Source organism: Oncorhynchus keta, chromosome 4, assembly GCF_023373465.1.
Source record: "Oncorhynchus keta strain PuntledgeMale-10-30-2019 chromosome 4, Oket_V2, whole genome shotgun sequence".
Classification (NCBI taxonomy): Eukaryota; Metazoa; Chordata; class Actinopteri; order Salmoniformes; family Salmonidae; genus Oncorhynchus; species Oncorhynchus keta.
Window position 1 is genome coordinate 20,352,455 of NC_068424.1, and position 23,970 is coordinate 20,376,424.

The window sequence follows — 23,970 nt, forward strand, 5'->3', positions numbered from 1 at the left end:
TTTTTCCACCGCTAGGAATGAAATAATAAAGTAGTCATATAAAATGAAAATAAAAATGTAATATACACAAATTAAATATTTCATAAAAGTAATGTGAATAAATGATGGTTAATAAGTGATAAGCAGTACTGAGCAGTCACTACCATCATGGGACTTTAATTGTTTTATTCTGTGTTACAGAATTCAACCCAAATAATCAAAACCGAAATCTGTGACTTTTTATAATGAAACCAAATCGACATCAAAAAGCACTAATCGCTCAGACCTAGTGTAGGTGAGGCCTTTGTGTCGTGTTAAAAGGATAGTTAACTTTAAATACAAACGATTATGATTTTGCCAGTTACCTGAGGGGTTGAATTAAATGCAGAAGACACATGTCAGTTGAAGGAATTCAGTTGTACAACTGCCTAGGTATCCCTCTTTCCCTTTCCTTGGCTGTGTTCATTTGTATTCTGAGTAAACTACCCTTTTAACATGACACAAACATCTAACATTGCTCTCACTTTCAGGGCTGAGAATCTATTCTTCTTTTGGAGCCTTATTTTAAGATAGATTCTTTTTTATAAACAAAGTAAAACATATTGTGACCAACGTTAATTGTGGATGAATTCCTATAAAGGCAAAATGTTGTTCATCCTGCAGAATCTGTTAAACTGATGATTAGCTGCAGCAACATTAATGAATTTTTAAGCACACATTTCTGAAATTGTATAAAAAATTTTCTGTACAAAAAGCAAAACTAAACATACTCCTGTTCTCCACTTCCATTTCTAACCCTGAAATTAAACACGGTCTTAAATTCCGTCACAGTCATCAGTTTTCGATACCCGAGAGTGCGAGAAAACAGCACTCGATGCCAGCAATTATCTAGCTATCCACACAATTACCAACCCCACAAGCGAAACTGCCAACTAAAAACTTTTTTTTTTATTCTTCTCCTCTGCAGCTCAAGTATTTCGTACATCGAGTGTGTGGTTTTCTTTTCAACAGTGAGAACTCTGGACACAAATTAAATGCATTTCACAGTTCCATGCGGGATGTAGATCCCACACTGTGTCCCTCCCATGTATCATGATGGTACAGTATGTTATGATTCTGAGGACGGGGGTTAAGTCCTGCGGATGTAGGATGCTAAGAGGGGTTATTGCATCATAATTTGGAACCCTGGTTGTCCAGGGAGATAAACAGTAGTAATTAGACTGTTGGCATTGGATTAATCCAGATTATTATCAGTGATATGATGACTACCTGATGATGACGATCATTATCATCATCCTCATCATCATCGACCTCTGTAGCAGCTGTAACAGTAGTAGAGAGGCAGGCAGAATAGAGAGCAGGGGTTGCTATTTGGTACAGGCATACACCAGGGGGCTTTTTGATGCTAGCGACCTCGAACTGAGTCATTGTCACACTTCACAGCTTTGTTCCTTCTCTTAGGTGATTATTACTGTAATACTGCAATGGGAAGCCCTGATAAATACCACAACACACACGGACACACATACACACACTCACACACCTTACTGCACTTGAGTGTATGGAGCTGTTAATGTGTTCCATACAGTACTGTGCATTTTGAAGATATCATAATGTGAGTGCTATTCATGGAGTCTAAGTAAACCATTCTTGTTTTATACAGCATGTTAAAGGAATAGTACTGTCACGCCCTGACCTTAGAGAGCTGTTTTATTTCTCTATTTGGTTAGGTCAGGGTGTGATGTGGGGTGGGCATTCTATGTTTTGTATTTCTGTATGTTTGGCCGAGTGTGGTTCCCAATTAGAGGCAGCTGTCTATTGTTGTCTCTGATTGGGAATCATACTTAGGCAGCCTGTTTTGCCACCTAGTTGTGGGTAGTTGTCTTTGTTTAGTGGCCTCTATAGCCCTAGTAAGCGGCATGTTCGTTTTTGGTGTTTCTTGTTTTGTTGGCGACATTCTTAATAAAGGAAAATGCACGCTCACCACGCTGCACCTTGGTCTGGTCATTTCCCTGACGACGTTCGTGACAAGTACACCCAAATTACAAATGTACATCTTTGTTTAGTTTCATTGTTAGCAATCTACGGACAAAGCGCACTTTGTTATTTGTTACTTACATTTTCTTTTAACTTAATGCTTTTTTTCATTTTTTAAACTGCATTGTTGGTTAAGGGCTTGTAAGTAAGCATTTCACTGTAAGGTCTACAAAATATATGTCAAAGCATACACATTAAACAAACTGATCTCATTGTCAGAAGCAAAACAAATATTCAAAAAAATCCATGAATGCGTGTGTCTTGGCATACTAGGATCTCAAGCCTTGCTTTTTTCTTCACAAATGACCTTTTTTCTCTCTATTTTTACTAGAATTATTTCAATATTTCAGATGATAAAAAAATGATGTTAAATAACCAGATAGTCATGCTTGAACTATTATCAAAGATATTAAAATTACACAGAGCGATTAAAGTGTTATCATCATACATAATAATGAAGTAGCATGGCTATACAATGAGATACTACCAAGGAGACTAGAGACATGTGGTCTACATACAGAATTATAATGAAATAACTTAATTGTAAACCTATTTATGTGCATATACAGTATCAATGCAATATTATTGAATATAGTTAGATTTCCCTGAGAAAAAAAGATCGCTAAGAGGTGAATCAACAACAGAAGGAATAAAGAAAGATACAAAACTGTCCACATTTTACGATCTTATTTTCTTCTGCTTGTCCTATGTGTTTTAGTTTTAGTCCCAAACAACAACAGGCGCAAATCAGGTGCAAAGTCACTGCCAAAATACCTGCATGTTTGTCCTTTGACTCCAAGAATTCATAAAACAAACCCATGTCATGAAAATGTTCTCGTTTATTTCTAGTTTTTGTTCCTTTTTCAAGATGGAGAAAGTTTTTAGTTTGGACCAGTCAAATACTACTAGATGGAATGTGTGTACAGTTTATCAAAAACAATTTCTGCCTTAGAAGTGAAATATGCATAAATTAAAGTAACTATCCAGTGAAAATCTCACTTTTAAAAGTTCATATTCTGTTAACTCATACCCAAATAATATTTACTCGTCCTATGCTCGTATTTGTTGAATTAGAGAAAAAACCCACCTCAAACTTGCATCTCAAAAATGCTTGCTATTTCCTCATATAACGTGACTTCATCTTGGCCAATGAGCTGTTAACTTGTCATAAATATTTTTGTTTGAGTGCTATACACCCCCACCATTCTGTTGTTGGGGTACCCCCACACCTTTCCAATACAGAAAAGCACTTTTTTTTTTACATACTTAATTACCTTTCCTCATATTTTAATTCATTATAGGTCATATTTCATGTAAATCTGTAAACATATAACAGTTAAGATTGGTTGAGATTGGTTAAGATTGGTTAAGATTGGTTAAGATTGGTTAAGATTGGTTAAGATTGGTTGGCTATCACATCTTCGTGGTTTTTGTTTAGGTCAATATACAGTTACTAATCCATACAATCTGTATGTGCTGTTCAAAACCGCTGGTGTAAAAAATATTTGGGATCTTCATTGCAGTCAAAGAACGTGATGGATGTCATCAGTCTGCTGTGCATGGGGTGTCTGGGTTTTATCAGACATTTTCCTGATGATACAGGGCAATGTACCAAAGTACAGTACTGCTATCATTGACATTGCCATACTTGAGAAGTATTTGAGTATTCATTTTAAATAGTGCAGTAAAACTTTACATTTTTCCATATGGAAATAATGATTCCATTTGTTTTGCGTTATATTTGCTATTTTCATTTCAACCTGCAACGTCAGGAAGACATTTCATGGACCTGTGCTCTAATGAGTAAAAGCAAATTAATACAGAATGTAGCTATGATTGTTGCATATAGGATTTATATTTTTACGATGCATACAAAAAGGCAATGTAAACTGTGAAAACTGAGGATAGAAAAAAAAATGTATAAGTTCAAGAGGATGGAAGTTCAAAAGAAAATGAATGACCTGATCTGTCTTGCCTGATAAGAGAGCGAGCTGTGGGAAAATAAAAAAAGCTGCCAACCAACATTTTTTTGGAGCTTCTTTTGTATGTTCAGCTTTAACAGACTTATCACACAATCGACAGAAATAGAATAGATTTATTTGGTGGATCCTACAACCCTTAGTTAAGATACTATATGCAAACTCCACGGCTTCCTTTTGGTTTCTATGCGACTGGAAGATTCAGTCGAATTAATCTCAACTCACAATACATTTCGATCTTAATCCTAACCTTGTACCCTCCTGAACAGTCCCCTGCTTTTCTATGGATATAGCTAATCAGGAGGTACCATGACAGTAGTTAGACATCAGGAGGAACCAACCAGAGTCCATGGAAAACCCCCTCTGTCCAATAAGAACCGTAAATATATCAGCGACGTCCTCATGTGTCTCCCTGACAGATAGTCATGCCTCAATGTCTGTCTCTGCTGATCGGAAATCAAGCCTCCCATCGGAGTAGACATGGGCCGTTATCTGATACCAGGTGATCGATGCATCTCTCTCTTAGGGGGAAGCAGCAACAGACCGATTAGATTTGTCTGTTTTCTTTGTTCAACCTCCATTCAACCCCCATATGTTAAAGTCCCTTATGTCTCTCTGGAAGGAGATCCTTATTGGATATCCAGAAGATCCAACCCCACGTGTAGGCTTGGAAGACAAACGAGGAGAGAGAAATTAAGGTAACTAACTAGGTTTCCCTTTTATCTGTGAATAGTTGGAGTAGAGAAACACACGATGATGTATGACGCCGGGTCAAAATTCTACAAAGAACCATCTTAAAAAAGAAGACCATGCGCATGCATGTCAGGTGAAATACCAACCCGATGCTCATCTCCTAGGAAAAACTAGCAACAGCTAGCTAGCTAAATGCCCATGAACGTGTGTTTTGATCTGCCCCCAGATGAATATAGTTGGTTCAAAGTTGGTTTTAATATTTTAACCAGCGTGTCGTCATCACGTCTGGTGTGGATGGATGAAATCAACAGGAGTGCAATGAAGCATGTGGACGCATGCGCGTGGCCGGTGTCATCAGCATGTAACCCTAACTTAACCCAAACCCTAATTGCAACCAACACCCTCAACCTAAGCCCTAAGCTTAAAACAGCCTTTTTCCATGTGGGGACTGACAAATTGTCCTTGTTTTACTATCCTCGTTTTACTATCCCATCAGGGTTTGGGCCAAAGGGATTGGGTAGTTGGCACATTGGAACTGGCTATAATTACACAATCAGGTGTGCTTGAAAATGGCTTTCGATCCTTAGAATATACAGCATGCGAGAGAAACTCCGGAGAATATTCCTTCTCAACATTTAGGTCACGCTCTTGTGTTCTACAAACAAAGAAACATGGGGGACGAATCAGAGACAAGAACTTTAATAGGAAATTCTCACATCTATTGGATTTGATTGAAGTTCCCTTGGGGGTTTGTGCACAGTGAGCCTTCACCACCCAAACTAGAAAAACTAACCAATAATTCCTGCCATCAAAAGTCATCATGCATAAATGGTCACTCAGGCAAAAACGACCACTTTCACCACTCATGCTGGCGATGGAAGCTGTATGTACAGTACATTTGGGATGTTTTTTTAAAATGGTTTACTTTTCTGTCAATGTCACATGCTACATACACCACAGAATCATGCTGAAAATAGTTATTAAAAAGAAAGAAAATCTTGTTTTTCAGTTTATGAATAAACAATCACCTTTCTTATGTTCATTAACCATACATCATAAAAGTCATTTGTTTAATTGTTAGAGCACACACATGAGTTTGTGTGAATATGTTTGCCTGCAACATTCAGTATCTACCCGTTGGTATGTGTTTATGCATTAGTATAAAATGATCAAGTGTGTATGCAATCTTTCCAATGATATTCCCTGTTGGTAGCTGTCTAGTATACAGTACGCATTGGGTGAATCCATCTGTAAGTCTGTATGAATATACAAGGCTGCATTTGTCAGAAAAAACATGTTGCGTTCCGTGTGATTGATTTGTATACTTATTTTTCTTTTTCATCTTTTCAATACGCAAGAGGACGGGTCATGGAATATGAAATAAGCAACCAAGCAACAGAGCGGTGCGGTCTCCTTTGAAGATCCGGCAGCTCTGGGATTGAACCGGGCTACAGGCCCGGGATGGGCAGTGCTGAGCTGTGAGGTGCTTTCAAAGAGAAAAGAAAAAGCGAGGAACGAGAGACGAAATATTGTAGTCCGTGCACAGCAAAGTTATAGGTCGCCAGTTTTTCAAGGGAAAAAAGTGCTGTTTGCCTTTCTTTTTTTGGGCTACTGGGTAAGAACCTGGTAGGAGAGGCGAGAGGGAGGGGAAAGGTCCTCTGGGGTCTTTTATATCACTTCTGGATGAACAAGGCTCCAATGGTGACTCCGGCTGCACCCAGGGCGGCCAGGCCGAACACTGTCTTTAGGTAGGGCCAGGAGTGGAAGGCAGAGATCCTCTGCTGCCCATAGATCTCCACAAAGGCGTCCTAAGAAAGAGAGAGAGAGAGAGGTTAGTATCATCACTACAACTGTTCTTTATTCTAATTACTGAACATTCACTCGCCATGTAAATTAGTTTGTTATAATATCAGTTCGTGCCCCATCAAGCCCTCAATGTAATTTTTTCATAGCTCTATATAGACACTATGCATCAGTAAAATGTCTCAATGACCATGGCTACATGGGGCCCATATCTCTGTGGCTCTATCCCTGAGCCTCCTCTGTCTGTGGTACACACAGGGACAAAAGACAGAGGAATAGACAACCATGTCTCACAGCCAGCATCTCTGCAAGAAAGCTCCTTAGCGTGTCGTCGCCTCTCCCCCCCTCAGACACACACACACACACACAGTCACACACACACAGCTTCTTTGCATACTAGGCATACAGTAAGTAAGACCAAAACATCCGATCCCACACAACTACAAACCACACACAAATGTATCTGTGCATATTATCTGGTTTTGAAACAAGAGGAGATGTTCAGGTTCTTCCCCAAATCTGTCCACTCGTCCAGTTACAAGGAAACGTTCAGGTTCTTCCCCAAATCTGTCCACTGGTCCGGTTACAAGGAAACGTTCAGGTTCTTCCCCAAATCTGTCCACTGGTCCGGTTACAAGGAAACGTTCAGGTTCTTCCCCAAATCTGTCCACTCGTCCAGTTACAAGGAAACGTTCAGGTTCTTCCCCAAATCTGTCCACTGGTCCGGTTACAAGGAAACGTTCAGGTTCTTCCCCCAACATGTTTAGTGGAATGTAATAGAGTGTAATACTAATATGACAAGCAAGGGGATAACCCTAATGAATAGCTGTTCCTGGTAATCTGTTGCTTTTTAAAAACTGGATGGAAAAATTATGAATGCATATCTGATGCAATATAACAACACACAGTACAGTATAACAACACACAGTACAGTACAATATAACAACACAGTACAGTATAACAACACACAGTACAGTATAACAACACACAGTACAGTATAACAACACACAGTACAATATAACAACACACAGTACAGTACAATATAACAACACACAGTACAGTATAACAACACACAGTACAGTACAATATAACAACACACAGTACAGTATAACAACACACAGTACAGTACAATATAACAACACACAGTACAATACACTATAACAACACACAGTACAGTACAATATAACAACACACAGTACAGTATAACAACACACAGTACAGTACAATATAACAACACACAGTACAGTATAACAACACACAGTACAGTACAATATAACAACACACAGTACAGTATAACAACACACAGTACAGTACAATATAACAACACACAGTACAGTATAACAACACACAGTACAGTACAATATAACAACACACAGTACAGTACAATATAACAACACACAGTACAGTACAATATAACAACACACAGTACAGTACAATATAACAACACACAGTACAGTATAACAACACACAGTACAGTACAATATAACAACACACAGTACAGTATAACAACACACAGTACAGTATAACAACACACAGTACAGTACAATATAACAACACACAGTACAGTATAACAACACACAGTACAGTACAATATAACAACACACAGTACAATATAACACACAGTACAGTACAATATAACAACACACAGTACAGTACAATATAACAACACACAGTACAGTATAACAACACACAGTACAGTACAATATAACAACACACAGTACAGTATAACAACACACAGTACAGTATAACAACACACAGTACAGTATAACAACACAGTACAATATAACAACACACAGTACAGTATAACAACACACAGTACAATATAACACACAGTACAGTACAATATAACAACACACAGTACAGTATAACAACACACAGTACAGTACAATATAACAACACACAGTACAGTACAATATAACAACACACAGTACAGTATAACAACACACAGTACAGTATAACAACACACAGTACAGTATAACAACACACAGTACAGTATAACAACACAGTACAGTATAACAACACAGAGTACAGTATAACAACACAGTACAATATAACAACACACAGTACAATATAACAACACACAGTACAGTATAACAACACACAGTACAGTATAACAACACACAGTACAGTATAACAACACAGTACAATATAACAACACACAGTACAGTATAACAACACACAGTACAGTATAACAACACACAGTACAGTATAACAACACACAGTACAATATAACAACACACAGTACAGTACAATATAACAACACACAGTACAGTACAATATAACAACACACAGTACAGTATAACAACACACAGTACAATATAACAACACACAGTACAGTATAACAACACACAGTACAGTATAACAACACACAGTACAGTATAACAACACACAGTACAATATAACAACACACAGTACAGTATAACAACACACAGTACAGTATAACAACACACAGTACAATATAACAACACACAGTACAGTATAACAACACACAGTACAGTATAACAACACACAGTACAATATAACAACACACAGTACAGTATAACAACACACAGTACAATATAACAACACACAGTACAGTATAACAACACAGTACAATATAACAACACACAGTACAGTACAATATAACAACACACAGTACAGTATAACAACACACAGTACAGTACAATATAACAACACACAGTACAGTATAACAACACACAGTACAATATAACAACACACAGTACAGTATAACAACACACAGTACAGTATAACACACAGTACAATATAACAACACACAGTACAGTATAACAACACACAGTACAATATAACAACACACAGTACAGTATAACAACACACAGTACAGTATAACAACACACAGTACAATATAACAACACACAGTACAATATAACAACACACAGTACAGTATAACAACACACAGTACAGTATAACAACACAGTACAATATAACAACACACAGTACAGTATAACAACACACAGTACAATATAACACACAGTACAGTACAATATAACAACACACAGTACAGTACAATATAACAACACACAGTACAGTATAACAACACACAGTACAGTACAATATAACAACACACAGTACAGTATAACAACACACAGTACAGTATAACAACACACAGTACAGTATAACAACACACAGTACAGTATAACAACACAGTACAATATAACAACACACAGTACAGTATAACAACACACAGTACAGTATAACAACACACAGTACAGTATAACAACACACAGTACAGTATAACAACACAGTACAATATAACAACACACAGTACAGTATAACAACACACAGTACAGTATAACAACACACAGTACAGTATAACAACACACAGTACAGTACAATATAACAACACACAGTACAGTACAATATAACAACACACAGTACAGTACAATATAACAACACACAGTACAGTATAACAACACACAGTACAGTATAACAACACACAGTACAGTATAACAACACACAGTACAGTATAACAACACACAGTACAGTATAACAACACACAGTACAATATAACAACACACAGTACAGTATAACAACACACAGTACAGTATAACAACACACAGTACAATATAACAACACACAGTACAGTATAACAACACACAGTACAGTATAACAACACACAGTACAATATAACAACACACAGTACAGTATAACAACACACAGTACAGTATAACAACACACAGTACAATATAACAACACACAGTACAGTATAACAACACACAGTACAGTATAACAACACACAGTACAATATAACAACACACAGTACAGTATAACAACACACAGTACAGTATAACAACACACAGTACAATATAACAACACACAGTACAGTATAACAACACACAGTACAATATAACAACACACAGTACAGTATAACAACACAGTACAATATAACAACACACAGTACAGTACAATATAACAACACACAGTACAGTATAACAACACGCAGTACAGTATAACAACACACAGTACAGTACAATATAACAACACACAGTACAATATAACACACAGTACAGTACAATATAACAACACACAGTGCAGTACAATATAACAACACACAGTACAGTACAATATAACAACACACAGTACAGTACAATATAACAACACACAGTACAGTACAATATAACAACACACAGTACAGTACAATATAACAACACACAGTACAGTACAATATAACAATACATAGTACAATATAACACACAGTACAATATAACAACACACAGTACAGTACAATATAACAATACACAGTACAGTACAATAAAACAACACAGTACAATATAACAATACACAGTACACTATAACAATACACAGTACAGTACAATAAAACAACACAGTACAATATAACAATACACAGTATACTATAACAATACACAGTACAGTACAATAAAACAACACAGTACAATATAACAATACACAGTACAGTACAATAAAACAACACAGTACAATATAACAATACACAGTACAGTACAATATAACAATACACAGTACAGTACAATATAACAATACACAGTACAGTACAATATAACAATACACAGTACAATATAATAAAACAACACAGTACAATATAACAATACACAGTACAGTACAATATAACAATACACAGTACAGTACAATAAAACAACACAGTACAATATAACAATACACAGTACAGTACAATATAACAACACACAGTCCAGTACAATAAAACAACACAGTACAATATAACAATACACAGTACACTATAACAATACACAGTACAGCGTCTTCAGGTTAGATCTTTACAAATTTAGAGCATACAATAATGCCTCCAGTGCTAGACTGCCTCCAGTGCTAGACTGCCTCCAGTGCTAGACTGCCTCCAGTGTTTTACATATTTTAAGGTCGTTTAGCACTGTAAACTGTATTCCTGTGTGTATCTGTAGCACAGTTGGTAGAGCATGGCGCTTGTAACGCCAGGGTAGTGGGTTCGATTCCCGGGACCACCCATACGTAGAATGTATGCACGCATGACTGTAAGTCGCTTTGGATAAAAGCGTCTGCTAAATGGCATATATTATATTATATATATGCGACCCAGGTTGTGTACTAAGAGTTGGATATGTAACACTGTATTCCCAGACCTTGTGAAATCTAAGTGTGTGTGTGTCTTTTCTATGGCCTTTGGTTGCTGAAATTTAAATAGTTATCCTAATTTCAGTTTATATGACAAAACAAGTAGTCATTGTGTAGAAAATAATTAAACAATCTAAACCACTGTGAAATATATTTTCCACAACCAAAAATATGATATTTTCAGCTGTTGGGGCACAAAACTGAAAGTAGAAGACGCTAAAACTAAACTGAAGAACGGGAAGCATAGAAATAGCGCACATAGATCTCCGCTTCTTTGACTTGCTTTCAAGGAGAAATATCTATAACTCACATTTCTATGTGAATTTGGTATGGTCGCACAAAAAGATACAAATAAAATTCTACTGGTCATATACACATGGTTAGCAGGTTTTAATGCGAGTATAGCGAAGCTACATATTGTAGCTTTAAGCTCCAGAACCCTAGATCCCAGTGTGTGTGTGTGGTTGGTAAACTGAATACTAGTGTGCCTCCGTTTTCTCCTCCCCTCCCCAGACCCCATACACAGTGGAGTAGACTGCTTAATAAGTAAAGCCGTGTTTTTATTGCAGCGTGCTTGTACCACATTACATTTGGCACAGACTCTCATCTCCAGCTCAAGCCCGTAGGCTGCGTTCAGGCCCCAGTGTTCTAGCCCAGTGAGGGGTCGGCTCGTGCGCAATTGTTTGGATTGTATGATTCCCCTTCCCACTGGTTCCAGCATCTTGTCAGTGGAGAGAATATCTGCAGGGCAGACCCGTTTTTTTAGCTTCTTAGCCCTGAACAGCTTGCAGGAAGGAAGCTTCGCCAATGTGCTGCCTGGGAGGAGGTTAACCCACAACTGCTGCACATCAAAACCAGCTAGAGCAGATGACGAGAAGTGAAGAGGAGAGACCGAGAGGAAAGGGTGGAAAGAGAAGGAGTGGTAACGGCATGCTTCTGGTGCTGGGAGGAGGTTAACCCACAACTGCTGCACATCAAAATGACTCAGAGTAGAAGGGGAGAGAGAGAGAGGAAATGTGCTGCTGAGTACTCTGGCTAGAGTTCACGCTTCTTCTGAGCTAAAGTCAGAGTGTCGATGCAATATTCAGCACCATAGATTCATTAGTGTAGGTCACACAAAAGTCTGTCTTCATAACCTAGGATAATCCTCTAGTCAGAATGGATAGGATATGAAAGTACCCTTCCAGTATGTAATGTTCCCAATTTCCCATACACACGTACTTTCCCTAATTTGAAACTATATGACTATGAGAAAAGTGCACGTCTTTGACCATTTCTCTGACAGCCACAGGTTGATATCCTGTGTCTTGTAACATGAAGAGCACCGCATCATATTATGTACAAAATACCCCTCTCTTCCAGCAATATGACGTACATAGCCATTGTTTACACTTCAATCTCCACCAAGGTGCTTACTGTAATAAAAGTAGGAAATCGAGGGGGGCATCTTTCAAAGTTTACATTTACGAGAACACACATTAAACAAAAAAATAGATTGATGACATCGTGGGAAATTCCTTGATTGGCTCAGTCTGGATACATCAGCATCACCATAGGAACTGCATCATTAGCATACCTACCTCATTAGCATATTAATAAAAGTCATATCACGGGTAATTCCAATTCATCGATTCCAGCGAGGGGAACAGGTGTCCAGGAAAGTACAGTTCATCATGCATATCCAGTGTCAACAGAACAACCTCGTGCATGTACTGTAAACCATAAATGTCACACTGGCTCTCTGCTGTCACGGTCATACTTCTACAGTATGGGGCTACACAGTAGTACCGTGATAGAGAGCTGTCCATAACATGGACAACGCTGGTTTGATGTCACGGTTTATTCCACAAGCAAGGGCTATTAGGTGTTTACACCCGCAACAACAGCTTCTTTGTTGATCACCTGATACACCCCCCCTACACACACACACACTCTCTCTTGTCATTGTCCCCCCTTCTTTCTTCTGTTTCTCTCTCCTCAGGTTGTTCTATGGTGCTGTCCTGATATATCTCTCTCCTCAGGTTGTTCTATGATGCTGTCCTGATATATCTCTCTCCTCAGGTTGTTCTATGATGCTGTCCTGCTATATATATCTCTCTCCTCATGTTGTTCTATGGTGCTGTCCTGATATTTCTCTCTCCTCAGGTTGTTCTATGATACTGTCCTGATATATCTCTCTCCTCAGGTTGTTCTATGATGCTGTCCTGATATATCTCTCTCCTCAGGTTGTTCTATGATGCTGTCCTGATATATCTCTCTCCTCAGGTTGTTCTATGATGCTGTCCTGATATATCTCTCTCCTCAGGTTGTTCTATGATGCTGTCCTGATATATCTCTCTCCTCAGGTTGATCTATGATGCTGTCCTGATATATCTCTCTCCTCATGTTGTTCTATGGTGCTGTCCTGATATATCTCTCTCCTCAGGTTGTTCTATGATGCTGTCCTGATATATCTCTCTCCTCAGGTTGTTCTATGGTGCTGTCCTGATATATCTCTCTCCTCAGGTTGATCTATGATGCTGTCCTGATATATCTCTCTCCTCAGGTTGTTCTATGATGCTGTCCTGATATATCTCTCTCCTCAGGTTGTTCTATGATGCTGTCCTGATATATCTCTCTCCTCAGGTTGTTCTATGATGCTGTCCTGATATATCTCTCTCCTCAGGTTGATCTATGATGCTGTCCTGATATATCTCTCTCCTCATGTTGTTCTATGGTGCTGTCCTGATATATCTCTCTCCTCAGGTTGTTCTATGATGCTGTCCTGATATATCTCTCTCCTCAGGTTGTTCTATGATGCTGTCCTGATATATCTCTCTCCTCAGGTTGTTCTATGATGCTGTCCTGATATATCTCTCTCCTCAGGTTGTTCTATGGTGCTGTCCTGATATATCTCTCTCCTCAGGTTGCTCTATGGTGCTGTCCTGATATATCTCTCTCCTCAGGTTGCTCTATGGTGCTGTCCTGATATATCTCTCTCCTCAGGTTGCTCTATGGTGCTGTCCTCCTAATAGCTCTCTCTCTTCAGGTTGCTCTATGGTGCTGTCCTGATATATCTCTCTCCTCAGGTTGTTCTATGATGCTGTCCTGCTATATATCTCTCTCCTCATGTTGTTCTATGGTGCTGTCCTGATATATCTCTCTCCTCATGTTGTTCTATGATGCTGTCCTGATATATCTCTCTCCTCAGGTTGTTCTATGATGCTGTCCTGATATATCTCTCTCCTCAGGTTGTTCTATGATGCTGTCCTGATATATCTCTCTCCTCAGGTTGTTCTATGATGCTGTCCTGATATATCTCTCTCCTCAGGTTGTTCTATGATGCTGTCCTGATATATCTCTCTCCTCATGTTGTTCTATGGTGCTGTCCTGATATATCTCTCTCCTCATGTTGTTCTATGGTGCTGTCCTGATATATCTCTCTCCTCAGGTTGCTCTATGGTGCTGTCCTCCTAATAGCTCTCTCTCTTCAGGTTGCTCTATGGTGCTGTCCTGATATATCTCTCTCCTCAGGTTGTTCTATGGTGCTGTCCTGATATATCTCTCTCTCTCCTCAGGTTGCTCTATGGTGCTGTCCTGATATATCTCTCTCCTCAGGTTGTTCTATGGTGCTGTCCTCCTAATATATATCTCTCTTCAGGTTGCTCTATGGTGCTGTCCTGATATATCTCTCTCCTCATGTTGTTCTATGGTGCTGTCCTCCTAATATCTCTCTCTTCAGGTTGCTCTATGGTGCTGTCCTGATATATCTCTCTCCTCAGGTTGTTCTATGGTGCTGTCCTCCTAATATCTCTCTCTCTTCAGGTTGCTCTATGGTGCTGTCCTGATATATCTCTCTCCTCATGTTGTTCTATGGTGCTGTCCTCCTAATATCTCTCTCTATTCAGGTTGCTCTATGGTGCTGTCCTGATATATCTCTCTCCTCAGGTTGTTCTATGGTGCTGTCCTCCTAATATCTCTCTCTCTTCAGGTTGCTCTATGGTGCTGTCCTGATATATCTCTCTCCTCAGGTTGTTCTATGGTGCTGTCCTGATATATCTCTCTCCTCAGGTTGCTCTATGGTGCTGTCCTCCTAATATCTCTCTCTATTCAGGTTGCTCTATGGTGCTGTCCTGATATATCTCTCTCCTCAGGTTGTTCTATGGTGCTGTCGTAATATCTCTCTCTCTCTTCAGGTTGCTCTATGGTGCTGTCCTGATATATCTCTCTCCTCAGGTTGTTCTATGGTGCTGTCCTGATATATCTCTCTCTCTCTTCAGGTTGCTCTATGGTGCTGTCCTGATATATCTCTCTCCTCAGGTTGTTCTATGGTGCTGTCCTCATATATCTCTCTCCTCAGGTTGCTCTATGGTGCTGTCCTGATATATCTCTCTCCTCGGGTTGATCTATGATGCTGTCCTAATATCTCTCTCTCTTCAGGTTGCTCTATGGTGCTTTCCTCCTAATATCTCTCTCTCTTCAGGTTGCTCTATGGTGCTGTCCTAATATCTCTCTCTCCAGGTTGCTCTATGGTGCTGTCCTAATATCTCTCTCTCTTCAGGTTTCTCTATGGTGCTGTCCTATTCTCTCTCTCTCTTCAGGTTTCTCTATGGTGCTGTCCTATTCTCTCTCTCTCTTCAGGTTTCTCTATGGTGCTGTCCTCCTAATATCTCTCTCTCCAGGTTGCTCTATGGTGCTGTCCTAATATCTCTCTCTCCAGGTTGCTCTATGGTGCTGTCCTAATATCTCTCTCTCTTCAGGTTGCTCTATGGTGCTGTCCTAATATCTCTCTCTCTTCAGGTTTATCTATGGTGCTGTCCTAATATCTCTCTCTCTTCAGGTTTCTCTATGGTGCTGTCCTAATATCTCTCTCTCTTCAGGTTTCTCTATGGTGCTGTCCTATTCTCTCTCTCTTCAGGTTGCTCTATGGTGCTGTCCTATTCTCTCTCTCTTCAGGTTTATCTATGGTGCTGTCCTAATATCTCTCTTCAGGTTTCTCTATGGTGCTGTCCTATTCTCTCTCTCTTCAGGTTGCTCTATGGTGCTGTCCTATTCTCTCTCTCTTCAGGTTTCTCTATGGTGCTGTCCTAATATCTCTCTCTCTTCAGGTTTATCTATGGTGCTGTCCTAATATCTCTCTCTCTTCAGGTTTCTCTATGGTGCTGTCCTATTCTCTCTCTCTTCAGGTTGCTCTATGGTGTTGTCCTAATATCTCTCTCTCCAGGTTGCTCTATGGTCCTGTTTACTAGCCAGAGGGTTGGTAACAGACAGGGCCCTTGGATTTCCAACATGTTGTCATCTCTGTTTGCTTTTTCCCCCCACCTCGGCAAACATGTCATTAGGTGAGCTTCCAGCGTGTGTTTAAACCGACGAGCTAGGTTTGCCCAAAGCCAGCGCTAATGGATTCTGAACACAACTCTGACCTGCTGGAGGAGCTGAGCTAGCTAACTGAGGTAACCGAGCAGGAACCCAGCAGGTTTTACCAGTGCTGTCATGGTCACCAGGATATACTAGCCTACTTCCCACTGGGCACATACGTCAATTCAACGTCTAGTCGACGATGAGTGGGTTGTTTTGGATTACATACTGCTAATGCTAACCGTGTCTAGGGGAATATCTCAATTGCATACTCCTCGCATCCTCTCTCCTCCTCAAAACCAATTGGAGGAGAAGGTCAGAGGGGAGGGACTTCTGACTTTTTCATCCAATGGGTTCTGAGAAGGAGATGACGAAAGAAGACGCGAGGAGTATTCATTTGAGATCTTCCCTAGGTGAATAAAAAAATATGGTTATTCACTTGCCTTTGTACTAATATTTACTGAGATTCTTTACAAAGGGTTAGACAAAGTTGTGAATCTTCAGAACGCCACATCCAATAACTGCTAGATAAACATATGTAATTCTTTGTTTTACAGACTTTGCTTTGTATGCAGCCCAAGAAGTCAACCAAGCCCTTTCCCAGAGTTTTCCCTAATGCCTTGGATCAAAGCCCAGGTATTGTAACATAGCCTGCCAAATGTGACAGTCTCTGACTCACTGTACCCACACATGGGTTAATAAGGGCTTGATTAGGTCGTTTAATCCAGGGGATTAGCCAAATGGATGGGATTTAGACGAATTTGCATGATATGCTGATTAGGGCATAGACTGGATAATGGGGGAATTCTTCGTCTTGGGAGTTTCCTCTCTCGGTTCATTGGAGGGTCAGCATGATAAAATGGCTTATCGTGGAGAGACAATCAAACTCTCTTTTTCTTTCTCTTTCTAATTTCCATCTCTCTCATTCCTTTCTCCTTCGGTCTCGTCCTTCTACTTTCTCATTCCCATATCTCTCTCTCTCCCTCTCTCTCTCTCATTCACATCTCACATTCACATCTCTCTCTCTCTCTCTCTCTCTCTCTCTCTCTCTCTCTCTCTCTCTCTCTCTCTCTCTCTCTCTCTCTCTCTCTCTCTCTCTCTCTCTCTCTCTCTCTCTCTCTCTCTCTCTCTCTCTCTCTCTCTCTCTCTCTCTCTCTCTCTCTCACTCTCTCTCTCTAATATAATAATAATATATGCCATTTAGCAGACGCTTTTATCCAAAGCGACTTACAGTCATGTGTGCATACATTCTACGTATGGGTGGTCCCGGGAATCGAACCCACTACCCTGGCGTTACAAGCGCCATGCTCTACCAACTGAGCTACAGAAGGACCTCTCTCTCTCTCTCTCTCTCTCTCTCTCTCTCTCTCTCTCTCTCTCTCTCTCTCTCTCTCTCTCTCTCTCTCTCTCTCTCTCTCTCTCTCTCTCTCTCTCTCTCTCTCTCTCTCTCTCTCTCTCTCTCTCTCTCTCTCTCTCTCTCTCTCATTCATATTCCCATCTCTCTCTCTTTCTCACTCTCTCTCTCTGTCTCACTCTCTCTCTCTGTCTCACTATGTGTCTCACTTTCTCACTCTCGGTTTTTCTTTCTCACTCTCTCTGTGTTGCTGTCTCTCTCGCTCTCTCTGTGTTGCTGTCTCCGTGTCTCTCTGTCTCTCTCTCTCTGTGTCTCTCTCTCTCTCTCTCAGATATTCAATCGCTTTGATCAAATGATGTAGGTGGGTCAATTCGAGGTATGGTAGTCTTCTTAAGGTGGAATGACTGAGAAAACAAGAAGAGATTAGTTCTCAAAGCTCCAACAAAGGACTCTCCTCGTGAGAAAAGGGCTCCTCTTGGACTCTTGTCAGGCTAAACAGGGAGTTGAGAATGAGAACAGGAACGTTGAGGGCTTTGCCCTGCTCAGGCACCTGTCACACGTTGGCAACAACACGTCCCTGTCTCTCATTTGTGCTGAACCCCCCCCCAACCTCCTCCCCCTGCCTCGGCAGACACACAGATTTTAGTGTGAGGGCCTCATTCCTGGCAGACATTCTAAAAAGAGTTTGCCAGAGGGATATCGCAATCGAGGAGAAAGGAAGCAAAACTTTCAGAAAATGGGGAGGCTTCCAATCCAGGCCCACCCACTCTGTCAGATGACAGCGGACCTGTTATCGGCTTCAATAGCTGGGCCATTTGATTTGTTGTTGTAAGTTCAAGGAAATATAGTTCATGTTATAGCCTCCATGTCGCTGGCTTTGTCACATCACATGTCAAATGTAGTCAGCCCTGGAAAAGACAACTTGACAGAGTGATGTGATAAGATTTAACAATGTTTGTGTGTGTATGTATGTGTGTGTGCTGTGTGTGTATGTATGTGTGTGTGCTGTGTGTGTATACTGTACTCAGATGTGGCTGTATTATGTGTGTCTGAGATTAGAAGTGTGTGAGTTGTCCCATGATGAGCTCAGATGCACACTCACACGCTCCTGAGTTCAAGCGTGTGACAATTTGCTGATCTACTTGCTGCCTATCCCATGATGTGTGTTTGGCCCACAGGCCTCCTACACATTATGACATCCTTTCCCACAGCCACTAAGCAGAGCTAACGTGTAACATCCGACAACTTTATCATACAGCCAAAAAGACCTCAAGTTTCACACAACCCCTGAGCTGAACAGGAGGAATATCGTACAATGTCTCCATTCAATCACGTGGAAGGATGCCTCTGGGTCTGTTTTTTTTTACCCCTGCCATGTTTTCAGTTGAGCAAATGAATTAGCTGGTCATAGATATAAAGGCACCATGGGAAAGGGAACAGAGCACAGTTCACACTATACTGAGCTGCCTAAGAAGAGGAGTGTTCTCATTGGAACAGATGCATGCTGGGATATACAAACAACAATTACATTTGACATTTTAGTCATTTAGCGGATGCTCTTATCCAGAGAGACGTACAATTAGTGCATTCATCTAATTAAAAGGACCACTGCGTGAGAAGGGTTCAACGTTTTAGAATGATTCATACAGTACACTTCAAATACAGAAATAACTACGTCAACATGGGATATATGCATAGTACCTTTTGTATAGCTTGTCACAGATACATTGATGCCAAATAATAAAAGAAAATAGTGTGACTACCTGGGGAAATTAACATGCGACAAAAGCACACAAACTATGCCCTTATTGGCCCTGACCACGACATTGAAATTATATTTGTTAATTTCAAGGAACCTTCCTTTTAGCTGTTACCCTAGCAACAGTTCCTCTCCTTACAGCGCACTTTCATGGAGCCCCGTGGACTAATGAGGTCTTAAAAGCTGTTTTTTCTCTTTGAGATAAACAAGATTCAGTCATTAAGGCAATGTAACGGAGGTGAAGATGGACCCACCCTGCTGTGCACAGGTTGACCCATCTCTGACTTCAGGGGCCCCTGTGGCCCTTCCCAGGTTTCCCTCCCTCAGGGGGTCAGTATCACAGATAAAAATGCATTAGGGAATTAAAAAGCACACATCCTCCCAGTCCTATCCAATCAGTGTGTAGGCCATGGTGTGTGTGCGTGTGCATGCATGTGTGGTAGAGAGAGAGTAGGGTTGGGGAGGGGGGTTTTGTTCACTTTGATGTAGTAGCCACAGGGCCTGAACGTGCACCTCCATCTGTATGCACCCCACGGCTGGGTGAGTGCAACGCAGGAAGCAGTACATTATTTTGTCTATATGAAGTAGTTTGGGGCAGATGCAATGTTGTCCCTGTGTGATGTTTAAAAATATAAAAAAATCCACAGAGGAAAGTTGAACATCTTGTCAACCCAGTTTCATAGGTTTTATTTTGCTATCATGTTATTATGTGTTTAATACACAAACTGATACTGAGACATTCTCAGGGAGCTGTAACTAACTTGCGGTAGCACACATAGAGCTGCAGCTTAGTCAAGACGTTATATGATTCTTTCCTCACACTCTATACCTCAGAGAATATCCTTAATTTAATGATGAAACACAGTTTGACTGTTGTTCTTTAAGGCCTAACAATGCTATTGGCATAAGTAAGAGTGAGACATGAATAATGCTGTTAAATGTACAAAGCCTGGAGGGAGAGAGATTTGTATTTTGTCTATTGCACTATACCAGAGTCAGGAGATTAAACTGCAAGTAATTACCTTTTTAGGATGCATTGGATTACTGGGTCAAGGTGCAATCCCCCTCCCTCCTATGTCTCCCCTTCTCGGCTTGTATTTTTTTTGGGGGGGGGCATTGAACCCTGTGACTGGGGGAGGGCAGCCTCACACTGATATGAGAGGATTAGGAGGGCCGGGAGAGTTGAAACAGAACACTAGATACTGAACCTAGAGGAGGCCCAGACTGTTGCTTTTTCAGGAAAGCCTTATGGGTAATGAGATTGGCACACGTGGCAGGCCCTATATCTTGGTGGGTGGGGGCATGTCCCCTCCCATCTCCACTTTACTTAATGGGTTTTTATTTCATCCCCTTGCCCTCTCTTCCTATTGAAGCTACCTTCTGCCGGTCCTGTTTTGGTTCATCTCCGGATACAGTACTGTTTGTTGTTGTTTTGGGGACAAGGGCTTAGATCTGCTTACAGCGGCCTCTTTTACAGTGCATGGTATCACACACATAAGTAGCAGGTAGCCTAGCTGTTAAGAGCGTTGGCCAGTAACTGAAAGGTTGCTGGTTTGAATCCCTGAGTCGACGTGCCTTTGAGCAAGGCACTTATCCCTAATTGCTCCTGTAAGTCGTATAAACATCCCTAGTAACCAATAATCTAATTTGTAATGAAGATTAAAAATATATATTTCCCATCTGTCACATAGTGTATGCTTGTTTGTTTCTGCTATAAACAGACATGTTGCATGTGTTACTTCTCAAAGCCTGCTTTGGGCCATTGAGAGTCACATTGGTAATTTGAGTGTGTAAATCCTGTTCGTGGCTGAGCAAAGCTATCAACAACCGATGCACAGGACAGAAAGTGGAAGTAGTGGGATGGGGTCAATCTAGTCCGAGCCAATGCGGTCCACCGATCTGGTTTCATTCACCATTCTGCCAAAAGTTCCAAGAGAGCCAATCCAGCTGTCTCTCCTTTCCCTCCTTTCCCTGTCCCCATATACATGTGCCCAAAATGTAGTGAAGACAACAGGGTCTTCCGTGAAAATCCCTTTCCCACAGAAAGTATAAAAAGTGTCACATGCAAACTTTTAAATTGTTACATACACCACATAGGTGCAGTAAAATATGTTGTTTTACAGGGTTAGCCATTGTAGTACGGCGGCCACAATAACAGATTTTTCACCTTGTCGGCTCAGGTATTCGAAATAGCGACCTTTCAGTTACTGGTCCATTTCTGATGTTAGCCAATGGAAAAAGACCAGAGTTTACCATTTAGTATCCGTGACAAATTTATTTTCCTTGAACAGAAGCAAATAAAGTTTTTTTTAAACACGGAGTTAAAAGCTGTAAAAACATTAGCTAACCTTTAGGGATCTATTTTAACAAACCTAACGCAACGGTCAATCAAAGTGCTGGCGGTAGAGCTATAGGTACCACTATAGGTACCACTATAGGTACCGCTATAGGTACCATTATAGGTACCACTATAGGTACCGCTATAGGTACCGCTATAGGTACTGAAATATTTTTTCTGTAGGTTCAGAAATATTTTAGCTATTTTCACAACCACAATTATTGGCGAAAGTGGCTGGCATTGGCGCGAAAGGTCTGGCCTTTGATGTATTGCCTTGGAAACAACTTCAATTTTAGTCTGTTATAGTTTGTTAAACAGCTTACAGAAACAAAATAACAAAATGTATACCTATCCCATCTTTGCTAAATATGTTCACTTGAACCTGTTGTTCCACTGTTGTAAGTAATTGCATAGCTTCAATGTTGAAATATATACATAGCATTCACACTGATAAAGGGGCTAGGCCAGTGTAAACTGCATTTACAACATTAACAATGTCTACACTGTATTTCTGATCAATTTGATAATATTTTAAATGGACAAAAAAATGAGCTTTTCTTTCAAAAACAAGGAAATTAAGTGACACCAAACTTTTGAACGGTAGTGTACATATTGGAACCATCCTATAGATCGTATTTACAATTCTCCAGAATTTGCATTGGACAGTGAATCATTCTAATAACTTTGGTTTTAATAAAATTCAACGAAAAACAATGGATACCTTTAGCCTACATCATGGAGGAGGTTTTAGGCACGTCCAAAGCATGGCTAAGATAATGTCAACAATGCATAGATAAAAAGGGAACGTCCGCTCACTGTTTAGCTCCTCTCAAACTTGATATTTTAATAAAGCTTTTGTGATTAAGATTTATTTCCAAGCAGTCTCACAAGCCAAACACTTTGACAGTCTTGACTAGTCTACTTGTTTAGCTACATTGGTCAGGACAAAAAGAAAACAGACTTCATTGAGAAGAAGGGAGGATATGCTTGGTTTAAGCATAGCATGAGTGTTTTATGTGTTTATAGTGTTTATAGCACCAAAAGCACATCTTGGTCCATGCTCATATGGGCAGTGTGTGTCACGGCTGGATAGGCTGCGTTTTCTGCCGTCAACATTCATGACATGACCATCCGTGTTACCTCTTAAACCAGCTTTTAGTTGGTCTTAAATATCCCTGCCAGACCTCCCTGAAATAAGGACGTTGGATCATTATGTTTTTAAGGACACTCCTCAAATAATTCCACCCCTCCCATCTGAGCGCAAGTGTGCTGATGTTAGACAGGTAAATTGCTGAACCTGGCGTTAGAACTGGAAAATGCCAGTGCACCAGTATTTACATAACGAAATAACTAACAGGCGTTTAACAGTAGCGCCACCTTAAAGCCAGCTGAAAATAAAGCCCTAACTGTGTAAATGCTCAACATTGCATTGACCGTTACTGTGTGAGGGACATGCCGGGGCGGCAGGGTAGCGTTGGACTAGTAACCGGAAGGTTGCAAGTTCAAATCCCCGAGCTGACAAGGTACAAATCTGTCGTTCTGCCCCTGAACAGGCAGTTAACCCACTGTTCCTAGGCCGTCATTGAAA

At 40.3% G+C, this 23,970-nt stretch overlaps 1 protein-coding gene and 2 long non-coding RNA genes across 13 annotated transcripts in view; 2 read left to right on the top strand and 1 right to left on the bottom strand.

Annotated features, from left to right (window-relative positions):
- Positions 1–5,371: 5,371 nt before the first annotated feature.
- Positions 5,372–23,970, bottom strand: part of LOC118370586 (apoptosis regulator Bcl-2-like) — a 64,547-nt gene continuing 45,948 nt past the window's right edge. For all 3 annotated transcript variants that reach the window (XM_035755650.1, XM_035755639.2, XM_052503741.1), the window contains one exon: positions 5,372–6,496. In XM_035755650.1, coding sequence (XP_035611543.1) covers positions 6,362–6,496 — 135 coding nt within the window. In that variant the 3' untranslated portion in view covers positions 5,372–6,361. The remainder of the gene's footprint in view (positions 6,497–23,970) is intronic.
- Positions 6,509–7,629, top strand: LOC127919939 (uncharacterized). Its single transcript, XR_008104570.1, has 3 exons — positions 6,509–6,996; positions 7,045–7,140; positions 7,189–7,629. It is a non-coding gene; the product is annotated as an uncharacterized LOC127919939 (long non-coding RNA).
- On the top strand, positions 13,706–17,220 carry LOC127919917 (uncharacterized). Of its 9 annotated transcripts, none has more exons than XR_008104506.1 (4): positions 13,706–16,094; positions 16,135–16,174; positions 16,374–16,413; positions 16,566–17,220. It is a non-coding gene; the product is annotated as an uncharacterized LOC127919917 (long non-coding RNA). The 9 variants fall into 9 exon arrangements; XR_008104517.1 differs by lacking the exon at positions 16,135–16,174 and adding an exon at positions 16,175–16,214; XR_008104523.1 differs by having other exon boundaries at positions 13,706–16,214; positions 16,642–17,220.